The 14,031-nt window shown below is 42.8% G+C and overlaps 2 protein-coding genes across 5 annotated transcripts in view; one reads left to right on the forward strand and one right to left on the reverse strand.

Moving 5' to 3' along the window:
• LOC143821115 (ubiquitin-conjugating enzyme E2 E1) overlaps positions 1 to 14,031 on the forward strand; it is a 68,620-nt gene that overhangs the window by 48,545 nt on the left and 6,044 nt on the right. For both annotated transcript variants that reach the window (XM_077304751.1, XM_077304752.1), the window contains exon 4: positions 9,349 to 9,481. In XM_077304751.1, the coding sequence (XP_077160866.1) occupies positions 9,349 to 9,481 (133 nt within the window). The remainder of the gene's footprint in view (positions 1 to 9,348; positions 9,482 to 14,031) is intronic.
• Positions 2,359 to 14,031, reverse strand: part of NKIRAS1 (NFKB inhibitor interacting Ras like 1) — a 36,669-nt gene continuing 24,996 nt past the window's right edge. The window contains exon 6 of one of the 3 annotated variants that reach the window (XR_013225688.1): positions 2,359 to 2,796. The gene's annotated coding sequence lies outside the window, so the exon portion shown is untranslated. Of the gene's footprint in view, positions 2,797 to 11,247; positions 13,803 to 14,031 lie in introns of those variants that run through there. The other 2 variants (XR_013225686.1, XR_013225687.1) reach the window with 2 other exon arrangements.

Consider the following 14,031-nt stretch of genomic DNA (forward strand, 5'->3'; position numbering starts at 1 on the left):
TGGTAATGTGCACCCTTAATTGTAGGAAGGGTAGGACATGACCTATTATACATGACAGCAGCCATGCTGAGCCGCTACTAGTGCATTGGGGTAGAGTGGCATGCCAACTTCTCATCCAGAACGAGAGCCAGCTGACTAGGATAAGCCTTTGCTCCTCCCCTTTCTACAGATACTTGGAGCCTGTGTTTGATTGGACCATAAACCAAAAGGAGATTTGGCCCCCGGTTCTTAACCCGTGACTTGCAGCCTGCAGTCCTGGGAACTGGATGAACCACTGGCAGCCTGGGATGCCATTGTGACCACCTGCTTTCAGATTAGGAGCCTGTGGGGGTTTTAGTTATTTAAATGTTTATACCTCACCTTTCCTCTTGGCTCAAGAGCTTTCAGTAATAATTAAAACATTATGAGTCAAAACCAAAATAAAATAACAAATCCTACATAACTGCCTCCCACGCACCCCCAATATGCATGCTGTCTATGAAGAAGAATATGCCATCATCACAACTGACTCATGGTGAGCCCATCCATGGGAGCATTACAGGTAAGAGACAAACAGAGTTGGTTCATCTCCCGTATGGTTTCCCATCCCAGTACTGACCATGGCCAACCCTGCTTAACTTCCAAGCTCTGTCAAGCCAAGTTTAAGCCGGGCTATTGGGGTTGTTCTGCTCATCAGAAACCCTTGAAGATCTACAACATGGGAACTTCCTTCACCTCTTTTGGGAGCTGATTCCACAGAGGGGGAACCATGATAGAAGAAGCCTGGGCCCTTTGTCAATACCAAGTGGGAGAAGAGCCATCAAGTAGTCACCCGAAGCCCTTGGGTGGTACTCAGGAACATATGGCCCAAGGCAAGATACGTTGTAAATTATTGTTTAAGTTACATTTGGCTTGTGTGCATATTTCATTTTGGAAGCTGTTGGAGGAAAGTGGAGTTAATGCTATTTAAACAAATAAATCTCGATTCTGTTGTGTGGTCCAGTAAAATATATCTACAAGTGGTGGTGCTGTATGCAGTACAGCATAAAGAACTTTCTGCTGTCATAAAATGTGATGCTGAGTTGGTGGGTGGCTATCTTAGATGTTATGATATTTCTGAATCTACTGCTTTTTTTAAAAACAAAAAGGTATAAAAACAGACAATCCTCTCCCCAGCCATTGTCCGTATGTCTTTGTTGCTTCAAGGCATTTCACCCCTGGCAAATTCATCAATTTAGTTAATCTTGACACTGAAGAACAGCATGGAGCTGTAGGTAATGAAAGCGGGCAAAACATTGCTCCGTTCTGTGTTCGGCTTGTCCCTTGATTGATTGGTATGCTACTTTTGGCCTGCCAGAGCAAAGCTGCCTAGAGATCTTCTGTGATTGGTAGTGTTTCCCTTTATTTGTTTTTATTCTCCTGCTTGGATTTTCTCCGCTGAGCCTAAAATGAGATTCAGTGAAAAAACAACAAAACCTCTGGAATGTTTAATTGCTATTTTCAAGCAATGATGTTTTAAAGTGAATGACCCAGGGCACTGCCTTGGCCCACCTTGGCTGGCCAGATTCCTTACTCACCGCCTCATGGGAAAGAATACCTGTTTGTAGAAGTGGAGCAGACACAAAATATGTAACCTCGAACTCCCTTAGGAAGGTAACCGGTTGCAGCTCACGGTTTGCCTGTTATGGTATCATAGGAACTGCTGAAAGAGTCCCGCTGAGTGGTTTCTTCCTTTCATAATATACTCCGGCTAAGACTTCCTGATGTGTCCAGCTGTAAAGGCAAAGGCACTGGGCTGGCATGTGGCTGAGGCCCAAGTTGCTGTCAGGGCCTACTGGTGGCCAAGTTGTCTTGGACAAGAGAGGAGCATTAGATCTCTAGAGCAGGGGTAGTCAAACTGCAGCCCTCCAGATGTCCATGGACTACAATTCCCAGGAGCCCCCTGCCAGCATTCGCTGGCAGGGGGCTCCTGGGAATTGTAGTCCATGGACATCTGGAGGGCCGCAGTTTGACTACCCCTGCTCTAGACTGATAAACTGCCTGGGAGGCTGATTAGGTTCCTGAAGGATTTCACTCACAGGCTTGCAGAAATCTCATTGAACTGTCAAAGAACAATCTTACAATAGAGAAAAAAAATTAGAGTCCGGTGGCACCTTTCAGACCAACAAAGTTTTATTCAAAGTATGAACTTTCTTGTGCATGCACACTTCCTCAGATACAATGTCATGGGATGACAGGAATCAGTTCATACTTATAGGCAAAGTGTGAGTAAATTAGCATACAGCATAATGAAAATGGTTAAGAGATTCCAGAGATAAATAGGAAATAACAGCCATTTGGATTTGTTTTTATCCACTTAAGATTGAATTATATGGGGAAAATCTTGAGTTCAATAAATATGTCCACATTAAGAGAATAATGGGCAGGAAGATAATCACTTGCTGACAGCAGTTAGCAGGGATCTTGCCCTTCTGCCCCCTGCCTGTCCTCTCAAGCATGGACACATCTTCTTTGAAGTAGAGCATCTCTGCAGACCAGAGAAAAGCATATATATACCATTCCAAGCTACATTGCATTAAACTAGTCATAGTTACATTATGAGTTACATAGCTACCTTATGAGAAGGAAGGACTCCCTGGAGAAGAGCCTAATGCTGGGAGCAATTGAGGGCAAAAGAAGAAGGGGACGTCAGGTGGCTGGATGGAGTCACTGAAACAGTAGGTGCAAACTTAATGGTCTCCGGAGAATGGTAGAGGACTGGAAGGCCTGGAGGATAATTGTCCATGGGGTCGTGATGGGTCGGACACAACTTTGCACCTAACAACAACAAAGTTACATTACAATCTACTTGTTCAAATCAGCTGTCTCTGTTTACAGACCAGAGAAAAGCATATATATACCATTCCAAACTACATTGCATTAAACTAGTCATAGTTACATTACAATCTACTTGTTCAAATCAGTTATTCCAATAAAGAGAAAGTACAGAGGACATTTGGCCTTTCTGAGGGACTGCTGATACTGTAGGTTAGCATATATAGTGAGTTAAGAAACTAATGTCCCTGTTGAGTCCTGGGGATTCCATTGTTCTGAGTGTTGTAATAACTTGCATTTCAGCAATTTCCCTTTCCATTCTATTATTGAAGTTCCTTTGTAATAAAATAGCTACTTTGAGATCATCAATTGAATATCCTGGAAGGTTAAAGTGTTCCCCCACAGGTTTATCAGCCTGATGTCAGATTTGTGTCTATTTAAGGTAAAGGTAAAGGTATCCCCTGTGCAAGCACCAAGTCATGTCTGACCCTTGGGGTGACGCCCTCTAGCGTTTTCATGGCAGACTCAATACGGGGTGGTTTGCCAGTGCCTTCCCCAGTCATTACCGTTTACCCCCCAGCAAGCTGGGTACTCATTTTACCGACCTCGGAAGAATGGAAGGCTGAGTCAACCTTGAGCTGGCTGCTGGGATCGAACTCCCAACTTCATGGGCAAAGCTTTCAGGCAGCTGCCTTCCTTTGGCATATGTAGAGAATGGAGGAGCATTGTTTGCATTTGATGGCATATACAGTGTTATAAGACGAGCATTGGAATAAGCCTTTGATGTTATAGTTGATGTTGTTGGGTCCAGTGATAGTGTTGTCTGGATGTATATGACAGCAAAGTTGACATCTGGGTTTGTTGCAAGCTGTGGTATCAGTATCCATGTTCAGATTAGATGTTGTGTTATTGTGGATGAGGATTTGTTTGAGATTAGGGGATTGTTTGTGTGCAAGAAAAGGTTTACCCCCAGAACTTGTGAAAGAGAACTGTAATTTTCCAGTAAAGTTTGTAAGTCACTGATGATGCGTTGAACTGTTTTGAACTGAGAGCTGTATGTGACCACCAGTGGTGTTCTGTTACTGTCTCTTTTGGCCTGTCTTGTAACAGGTGTTCTCTGGGTATCATTCTGGCTCTCTTAATTCACTTCTTGACTTCTTCAGGTGGGTACTTAAGTTCCAAAAGGGTTTGTTGTAGATACCTCAGATTAGAATCTCTGCCTGTAGGGAGCAGATGCAGGTGTAGCGGGGAGCCTGGCTGTATACAATGGATCATTTGGTGTGTTTTGGATGGTAGCTAGAGGCATGCAGGTATCTTTGTCGGCCGGTACGCTTCCAGTATAAGGTGGTCTCTAGGTATCCATTGTGTATTTTTACTGTAGTGTCCAGAAAATGTATTTTTTGTATAGATTGGCTCATAGTCAGGTTGATGGTGGGGTGAAAGTCATTGTATGCCCGGTGGAATGTGTCAGAGCTTCTTTAACCGTTTGTCCAAACAATAAAAATGTCATCAATGAATTGCGGGTATAAGAGAGGTGTGAGTGGGTAGGAGTTCAGGAAGCATTTGGAGCAACAAATCCAAATTGCTGTTTTTTCCTATTTATTTCTGGAATCTGTTAACCATTTTCATTATCCTGTATGCTAATTTACCTTCACACTTTGCCTATAAATATGAACTGATTACTTCTATTCCATGACACTGCATCTGAGGAAGCATGCGTGCACATGAAACCTTGAATGAAACTTTGTTGGTCCAAAAGGTGCCACTGGACTCTACATTTGTTCTGCTGCTTCAGACCAACACAGCTACCCACTTGAATCTAACAATAGAGAAAAGAGATATAACCCACAATGATTATTTTTATTTTAAAAAAACATTTCTTTAGATTTGACAGCTTTATAGATTTGTAATCATGAGGTATTGGTGCATTGTGAAGTTGCATTAAATGTCCTTGCGTATTTAGGCAATATAAGTTGCAGTTCATATTAAAAATGTTACTGCAAAGAAATTTGAGCAGGGTTACCTGCAATATCTCACCTGCAATGTCCTGTGTTATATCTGCACCAAAGTTAGCACTATGCTAATGATAACACTAAAAGTTTATTGCTTTTTTATGTGTACTTTCCTTGAGTAACTCTATTTTTAATTTTAGTCTTGGTAACATTGCATAGAGTATTTGCATTTTCTCTTTCATCCTCTTCCTGCATAATTTTTTTAAGGTTGCAAATGTAATCGGGGAAACTGAAAAGTAAAGGCAGCTATAGGCTCTTCCCTTTTGATAAATGCTGGCCACTCCACCCCAGCCCATCATGATTATTTAACACTTCTATCAGGTAATCCTAATGCTCTGACACATAGATTATCAGTATGCCCATTTTACTGGTGTGGAGCTAAGACATATCTAAGACAACCTCTAAATTTATGGCCAGGCGAAGCTTTGAACCTATAGGTTCCTATCCACCATCTAGCTGTTATTTATGTTATATAGATGTGGAAGTAATTTTTTAATAACTACAATAGATGGACTCATCCATGGAAGTATGCATAACAAGCATGCATTGACAACTCTAACTTGGATAGAAGAGGTTATTGAATCTGTTTCTGTCACTGGCTTTTTTTCACTTGGCAGCCATTTGCTTATAAAAATAGGAAGGAAAATACAGAAAACAGACCCTACTTAGGGACAGTCATTTGCACGGCAAGTGTCCCAGCTGACGACTTTACCACTCATGTTGCAGCAATAAATTGGTATGAACAAACTGCAAGTACTTGTTCCACACCGTTTTTCCATTGTAAAAGAATTACCTAACTGCAGTTTAAAATAATGATAGTATTTTAGCAGGTTGATAATCCCATTTAGAACAGTTCCTTGGACGGATGGCTAAGAGTTCTCAAGAGAGCCCTTTCTCAGTAAGTTTGCACAGTTCGGCTGGTATCTGTCAGGGGTGATCATGCAAATAAAGTAACGTTACAGCCCATTTCACCTCCAGCAGTTTAAGAGAGAGAGGGGCATTCAGATATATGGATTGGTATGGGATGCCGAGAAATAATTAGTCAGGAGACAGGGAGTGTTATGAGCCTTTGGGGCAGATGGGAGCAAAGACTCCTTAGAGTATTCACGTTCCAAGCTTAATTTCCCCATCTGAAGCTTTGATGGAGTGGGATGTTGCTAGCTCAACTAAGGTATCTGACTTTTTTGGACAGTTTCTCAAAAATATATACAGCATGTTTTGTCCAGCATGTTTCACATTTCCCCTATTCAAATAGTCTACTGCTACTTGTTTTCTGGCTACCTGTGATCATTAGATGCTTCACTGGCTGTATTTTTGTGTCGTGTTCCTAAAAATGGACTTTCTAAAAAGATTCCTCTAGCAAACATGATTTTGAATGTGAGCATTGCACAGCTTGACCAGGATTGCTAAGGCTTCTGTTTGCCATTGTGATGAAGTGTCCTTTTGAAGAGGTTTGGGATGTTTTGGCACCGGAACAACACATCTTGCATTGGAAGGAATCTCTGTATTTCTTTTTGCTCTCTTGAAGTAAAGTGGAGAAGTGTCTTTTTATGAAGTGGCAGTATAAAGATAAATGTTGATTGTTGGCGATACACATAGATAAAGATCAAGGCAAAACAGTGCAGTAAAGTATTGTGTGTTACAGCAACGGAGGGCTAATCCACACATTTCAAAGTCCACTTGTCTCCCTCATGGGGGACTGAACTCGGCTGCAAACTTAATTTATGTGTTCTGGGAACTAAATCCTCAGTGTTAAGCAGAATAGTGAACTGAGGGGCAGTTACATAATTTTTACATATGTACATCCCTTTCCACGTCTTTCTGTCCTAGATTAAACCAACACTGAAGCCACTAACAAAACAGAGGAGATTATAATTCTCTGGGTCCCACAGGTGTCCAACAAGAATAGCCATGTAACTGTTTAGCCATATTTATGCTGGCTGCAAAGGAAAGACAGAAGGGGAGAGCAGCAAGAATCACATGCGGGTGGTTGCTTTGCAATCAAAGAGATCTTTCAAAATGCTTTGTTAACCTGGAAAAAATAGAAGAGCTGTTTTTTGTACCCTGCTTTTTACTATGCAAAGGAGTCTCAAAGCATCTTACAATTGCCTTCCCTTCCTCTCCCCACAACAGACAAACTGTGAGTTAGGTGAGGCTAAGAGAGCTCAGAGAGAACTGGCCCAAGGTCACCCAGCTGGCTGCATGTGGATGAGTGGGGAATCAAACCTGGTTCTCCAGATTAGAGGCTGCTGCTCTTAACCACTGCACCAGGCTGGTTTTTAAGGGATTACCTATGATCACATTTACAGGATTTCTGTTTTTCTATCATTTCTCTTTCCAGAAGTCCTTCAAGATGCAAAAATGTGCCTAGGAACTACAAAGGTTATAACTATGCCTTAATTTTAAAGTGGGTGAGAAGTGACCTGCATAAGGTTGTCAGGTCCCTCCTGACAACCCATGGGGGATGAGGGGATTTAAGAGGAGAAAGCCTAGGCCTCATTGTGGGTTTCGCATAGGAAGAAACATCATCATGTCACTGGCATCCAGGTGATGCTCTGATAAAAACTCTATGGTAAAAGTGGCTTCCAGCATACAGTTCTTGCCCAAATGCCAGAGCTTCAACTGGATGTTGCTAGCTTTTTGATATCACTTCCTGTGAAGGTGGCAAAGAGGTCTAGGCTTTTTCCTGGTTAATTCCACCTACCAGCTGATTGGTGGCTAGTGTCAGAACCAGGTTGGTTCTGTCAAATGGTTGTGGACTTAATGTGTATTTTTCCATCATGTCCCTCCACCATCCTGTGTATGGTTATCACTATGGTGCTTTGATGTTTAAATTGCCCAGCCTGGGGAACTGCTTTTGTATTGTAAATCATGTTGGCATTCATTGAAGCATTGGTCTGTAAAATGGAATCTCCAGTTCTTGCCTGGAGATTCCTGGGTCTGGACAAGGTCTATTAGTTGAGTGGAACGTTGTTTCTTTTTCATCTGCATGCCTATTTTATTCATTTTGTTATAAGTTAGATGGGTCGATTGACTCCCCATTTGGGTTTTGTCCTTGGGTTTCACGGAGAGTTCCCAGCTACCTGGATTGTTTCTCCTCTGAAGCTTCCTCCACTAATTGGATCCCATGAGGGGGGTTGGGCAAAGAGGTTATATACTGTGTAACTGAACTGAAATTTCAGTGCTGACAATGTTTATGTTTGTGTTCACTTGCTTGTCTAGAATAAGCAAGCAAAAGTCAAATACTGTGTTTTCTTGGCAACGAAGAAACCTGACAGCTAGGGGTAAGGCCTTGTAGTGAGTCACCCCTGCCTCCACTAGGGGGTATGGAAACTCTAGATCTTCAGATTCCCTCTAGCTCTTTAACCCTTTCCAACATATTCCAAATGTCAATCTTCTTAGGAGCATGTTGTGTTGCTTAGTTGTCAATTGTCAGTCTCTGCTTTACAGATTTAATTCTATGTGATGTGATGGACATCAAGGGTTAATGCCTAACAGAGTAAGGCAATACCTTTGAGTAAGAGGCTGTTGGAATGGAATTCTGTTGAATCAGTTAAGGAATGACAGTTGGGAACTAACAGTTGAAGAAGAGTTAGTTAAAAGCTGTGGAGTGGGAAGGAGGCTAAGTGAGTGAGTGTATCAAAGAGGATCCTCATTCAAGAAAAAAAAAAGAAATCACTTTGAGTAAAGAGGTAAGGGAAATAGCTTCTAGACCAGGTAAGGGAAATAGCTTCTGGAAAAGAGGTGTGATTCCTAGTTTATGCATAAAGAAGGATTTGGGGGACTTGGTTGTATGTTCTTGAATCCTCAACTTTATGTGTTGGTGAAACTCAGGAACAAATGCTTGAGTGTTTAATTAGAAACAGAAAAGAAAGCTTTCTCTACAAAGTTTTAAAGACCTTGTTGAATAGAAGAAATGCTTGCTTTTTGGCAACAAATTATCTGGCATTTATATAAATACAAAGCTAGTTTCGTTATCTGTTCACCCAGGGCCGGATTTACATGAAAAGAGGCCCTAGGCTATTCCACTTATGTGGCCCTTTCACCTCCCATTTTTAAGTTTGTAAATTACATGAGAGATAATAAAAAACATAATTACTGTGATATATATCAATATGTTAAATGAAACATGTTGTGATTGGTACTAACCTTTATAAAAATGTGGAATATAGGCCCCTCTTAATATTGAGGCCCTAGGCTGAAGCCTAGTTAGCCTATAGGAAAATCTGGACCTGGGTTCACCTCATACATCTTACACCTAATTTCAGCTGATCCTTCAGGTTCAATAAAAATGTTATGTACTTTGAACTTTCAAAAGCCTCTTGTGTTCAAAAGCCTCTTGCAAAAGCAGAATAGAAGAAAGTAATTTTGTCTCTTCCCTCAGTTCCCTAAAATAAATAAATGGGTGGGACAGCCATAGACAAACAAGAAAAACATCCTGTGTGTGAGGGAGAGAAGAGGTTGAGCTCGTCATAGGTGTAGTATAAGAAGCTCATAGTAAATTCACTGCAATAATCTCTCCTTTTTCTCTTTTAATTCCCAGTGCTGGTCCCAAAGGTGATAATATCTATGAGTGGAGATCAACGATTTTAGGACCTCCAGGTTCTGTTTATGAAGGTGGAGTTTTCTTCCTTGACATCACATTTACACCAGAATACCCCTTCAAGCCTCCAAAGGTAAGAAATGTGCCACACAAATAATTTTTTTTTCTGCACAAGAGAAAGAGTGAGTGTGTGTGTATAGAATTAAGGATTTTTTTGTGAAGAAATACATGAATTCCTTTAGTGATCTCATGCTTTTTTCTTTTTGTGAATGCATTCAAAAGCCATCTGAAATTCTGTTCCTGATGGTCAGAATGCCCTCAGAGTCAAGCGGGTTTTGTATCTGCATCTGGCAAAAATGACTGACCCTTCTCCCAGAACAAAAGTGCATTTCCGTCTGGCGGGACATATGTCAATGAGTTTTGACCAGGGGTTCAGTAGAAGATGACAAATGTGTTCTGTGCTGAAGATATAGGATTTATTTGTGAAGTGGTTGCATCTAGTTTTCATGGTTCTTACTCTGCTTGGCTGGGAAAGATGGATGTAGGCCTGCAAAAACAAGTTACCTACATTCCAAACTTGCAGTTTTTAAATTCATTTTTTTTTTTGCACCTATTGAGGCCTAATGCATAGTCTCTGCAATCTTGTTCACTAACATTTTCTTCCTCTTGAAAAAATGAATTGCTAAGACTCCAGCAGCTTTGCTGGGCAAAGGTCCAGTTTCACAGTTGGAATCCGACAAGTGCAATTTGACACGTTATTTACAAATATTAGCAATAACGTTTGACTGTTCTTTTAGGATCTTGCAGACTTCTTATTCACATACGTACCTTTCCGATACGTGACATTTATTTTGCAATGCTTATTTTTACAGTGTGCTTTAAAAAGCCTTTTGAGTATATGTGCTGATTTGATTTTCCTTGAACGTGTTATTTACAACACCACAACAAAAAGCACTTAAACAACATGCATCATTTATCTGAATCCCAGCAGTTTTACAGGCTGGTTCACAAAGTTCAGAAAACACTACAAGACTATGTATGAACTTAATCACCACTGAAAGACTGCTGCCCAGTCAATAAAACTTGGAATGGATTCAGTTGAGAAAGAAAAACTAACTTGAAGAAACATAATTTAAAAAGTCCAGTAGCACCTTTAAGACCAACAAAGATTTATTCAAGGCGTGAGCTTTCAAGTGCAAGCACTTAGTCTGAGGAAGAGTGCTTGCACTCGAAAAGCTCACACCCTGAATAAATCTTTGTTGGTCTTAAAGGTGCTACTGGAGTCTGATTTTATTGTACTACTTCAGACCAACACGGATACCCATTTGAATCTAACTTGGAGAAAGGCTTTTGAAATCTTAGTGAATCTGAGTTTGTGAATCTGTGATATCATTTGCTCCTATAAAATGAACTGCAGTGTATTGGTTGCAATATACAGAACATATCAAAGCATTTATTTTGTCAGTAGGGATTTAGGCTCCTACTGTGTCATACCTGAAATGCTGGTTTTGGAAACTATGACTTACCTAGGACTTGACTTGCCTCCTTTAACAAAATCCAAAGAAATTATAAACATTAAAAAAAAAAGTTCTGAAAGAGTGGCTTTAACATGCCTAGTTTTAAGTATGGTTAAATGAGCTAAGGGGAAACGGATCTGTGCTAAGTGAACTTGAATATGTACCTGGAGTCCCATTGACTTAAATACAAGTTTTTTCTTAATGTGGAATTCAGGAGCTATACAAATTCTCTGCATTATATAATGCCCCAGGAGACATCAGTATAAGCTGCTCTTTTTAAAAAAAAAGCTTTTCTCTCATGTTCTTATTTCTGCAGGAAAAAAACCCTAGATATTTAAAAATGATTTGGATATTCATTTTATTAATGATTGAAATGGTTCAACAAGATGTAAAGTCACCGGAACTGAGGACTGTGTGTACATGCCTTTCTGCTGAACTTGGCTGTTGCAGCTCTGATACAGAGGAAAAATATTGCGAGGATCTGATTCTTGCATAAAATCTATGTGAAAATGCCTTGGTCCAGAGGGTGTGTGGATGCAAATGCCCAGGTGTCCCCCCCCTTCTCCTTCTCCTTCTCAAAGGGCTCCCATGAGCTCTAGGCAACTGGCCAGGTGCAGCTGAAGATTTTTGCCAAGGTCACTCCAGCTGCCTCACAGCTCCTGATGCTGGCAACAGGGCGGGAGCTGTCACGCAGGTGTGGAGCCCTCCTCGGGCCCACCACTGAAGGCAAAACCAAACCTTCCTGCCAGTAAGGGCAGCAAGAGGGATGCAGCAGGAACTCAGCAGTGCATGCAGGCTCAACAGTCTTTCCCTGGACATCAGGTCAACCTGCAGACAGCCTCCCTTTGCTGCTGCAGAAGCTGCAGCAGCAATGATGTGGACTACGCCTTGCAGGGATGTGCAGCTGAGCAGTGCTGGGTGCCACCAGCACAGTGCTACCTTTCTATCTGGCCCTCAGCTCAGGGACTGCTCACAGGAGCCAGGAGCACTGCCTGTCTACCCCATGCAGCAGTTGCCCCACCTCTGTGTGGCCAATCAGGTGGTCTAGCCCTCTCCCCCCACTGCCACGGGGGCCAAAAGTTCCACAAGTGGAGGTAGTTGTCTGGTGCAAGACAGGCACAGCCACCACTACAGACATGCTGTGTGTGTATGGGGGGGGTAAAAGCAGCCGTCACATGCATAGACCCCCAAAGAGGGTGGCCCAACATGCCTTCCCTTCCTAAGGAGTCTGGGAGACTTTCTCCTGGTGGACCAACTAGCTGCCTTGCTCCGGAGCAGGGAGGCATGACCTGGCACACAAACACAGCCCAGGGTTAAGGAGGCACAGTGAGTGAGGCAGCTATAGGGGGATTGCAGAAGGTCACCATCAGGTCTCCTCACTGCTGGGGCTGCGGGTGAGAGGAGTGGAGACAGCAGCTGCACCCCCCCCCCACTTGGCTGGCCTCCCATTGGGATTTTGGCTGCCCTGCAGTTGGGGCTCCTTCCTTCCTCCTCTCCCGGCAGCACCATCAACCTTGGTTCCTCGCTGTGTCACGTCACTTCCATGCTACAGTTCCATTGCATCCAAGGTGGAGGGAGCCAGTAAGGACGTTTTCACATCAAAAATAATAGCAGTATGCTAGTTGTGGGGAAATGCAGAGATGTCGTGGTTATGAAAGAGGACAAATGGCAATCCCATTGCAACAGGCAGCACACCCTTGTCCCGAACTCTTTGAAACACACTAACCACAAAGGAGGATAGGCCAGTCTGATAAGTTTGCCGATGCCAGTCTATTTTGAGAATGCAGATGTCTGCAAGTGCTCTTGCATCATACTCCGCTGCAGTTCAGCAGATTGTTTTTGTGACTGATCATGACAGCCAAGAAGCTGTGGGTGGAGATATCCTGACATCTGAACAGGGAGTGTTCCTCCTCAGTTCTTTCTTATGGTGCCCCCCCTCCCCATCTGATGATGATCCACTGGCCTGATACTTTTTACTGCCTAGTAAACCTCACCTAACCCTGACCTGAATAGCCCAGGCCAGCCCAGTTTCATCAGATCCGGGAAGCTAAGCAGGGACAACCCTGGTTAGTTCCAGGTCACTATGTAGAGGCAGGCAATGGCAAGTCACCTCGGTTTGTCTCTTGCCTTGAAAATTCCACCAATCAGTAGCAACTTAAAGGGAAAAAAAGTCACTTGCCATACCATCAACTCCCCCTCAGTCAAACCCTGCCCTCTTTCCATTCACCTACTCCCCCCTCCCACGTGTTTTAGAGCAGAGGTAGTCAACCTGTGGTCCTCCAGATGTCCATGGTCTACAATTCCCATGAGCCCCTGCCAGCATTTGGAGGACATCTGGAGGACCACAGGTTGACTACCCCTGTTTTAGAGGTTGCTTTGCAGTGCAGTAGTCACACTGACTGCTTCATTGTCCTTGGCTTCAAGGTGTGCGTCACAGCTAGAGTATCCGTCATGTTACCCGAGGCCATTGTTTGTGCAGTTCTGGTCTTTTGGGGTGGTGTTGATACTGGGTCAAGTGCAGATGACGGTTAAGCACACAGAATAGAGGTGCTTTTCTGTTCCCTTCAGAAGACAGCTTCAGTTGACACAAATTGCTGCGCAGGGCAGGGGGTCAAAAGAGCCAAGTCTTGTACTGTATTGTCCTTGTCCAGTGGATTCCGACAAGAGTTATGTCTCAGTCCACCAGAAGCCTTTTGCTTTAATGGAGCTGGTATCTTACGTATCAAGAGCCAGGCTGGCGGGACTTGTGCTGCAGAGGACACTTGTACAAAACATTTAAACAGCAGAATAATAATGAAGTGATCCTCCTCATTCAGTGAAATGATTTCTTTGATTAATAGCTGCATGGTGAGCTCACTGGAAACAATCCAACATTCTGGAGTTCTGGGCTTTGAAACATACACAACAGGCACAGAATTCTGGGTTTTCTGCAGCAACCTGGAAAGCAGAAAATTTTGAAATATAAAGAAATGCTTGGGGGGGGGGGACACCTTGCCCCTAAGTGGTAGGGTTCTTCTGCCTGAGGTTCTTCTGTTCTTCTGCGGCTGTTTCAAGATGGGAACCATCTGCCAAACACAAGACCCACCAAGCAAGGGCCCAGCCACTTTCCTGAAGCATGTGGTAGAGGTGCTGCATTAGGGAGCACTGTTCAGAACAACCAGAAGTG

Source organism: Paroedura picta, chromosome 11 (genome assembly GCF_049243985.1).
Source record: "Paroedura picta isolate Pp20150507F chromosome 11, Ppicta_v3.0, whole genome shotgun sequence".
Classification (NCBI taxonomy): domain Eukaryota; kingdom Metazoa; phylum Chordata; class Lepidosauria; order Squamata; family Gekkonidae; genus Paroedura; species Paroedura picta.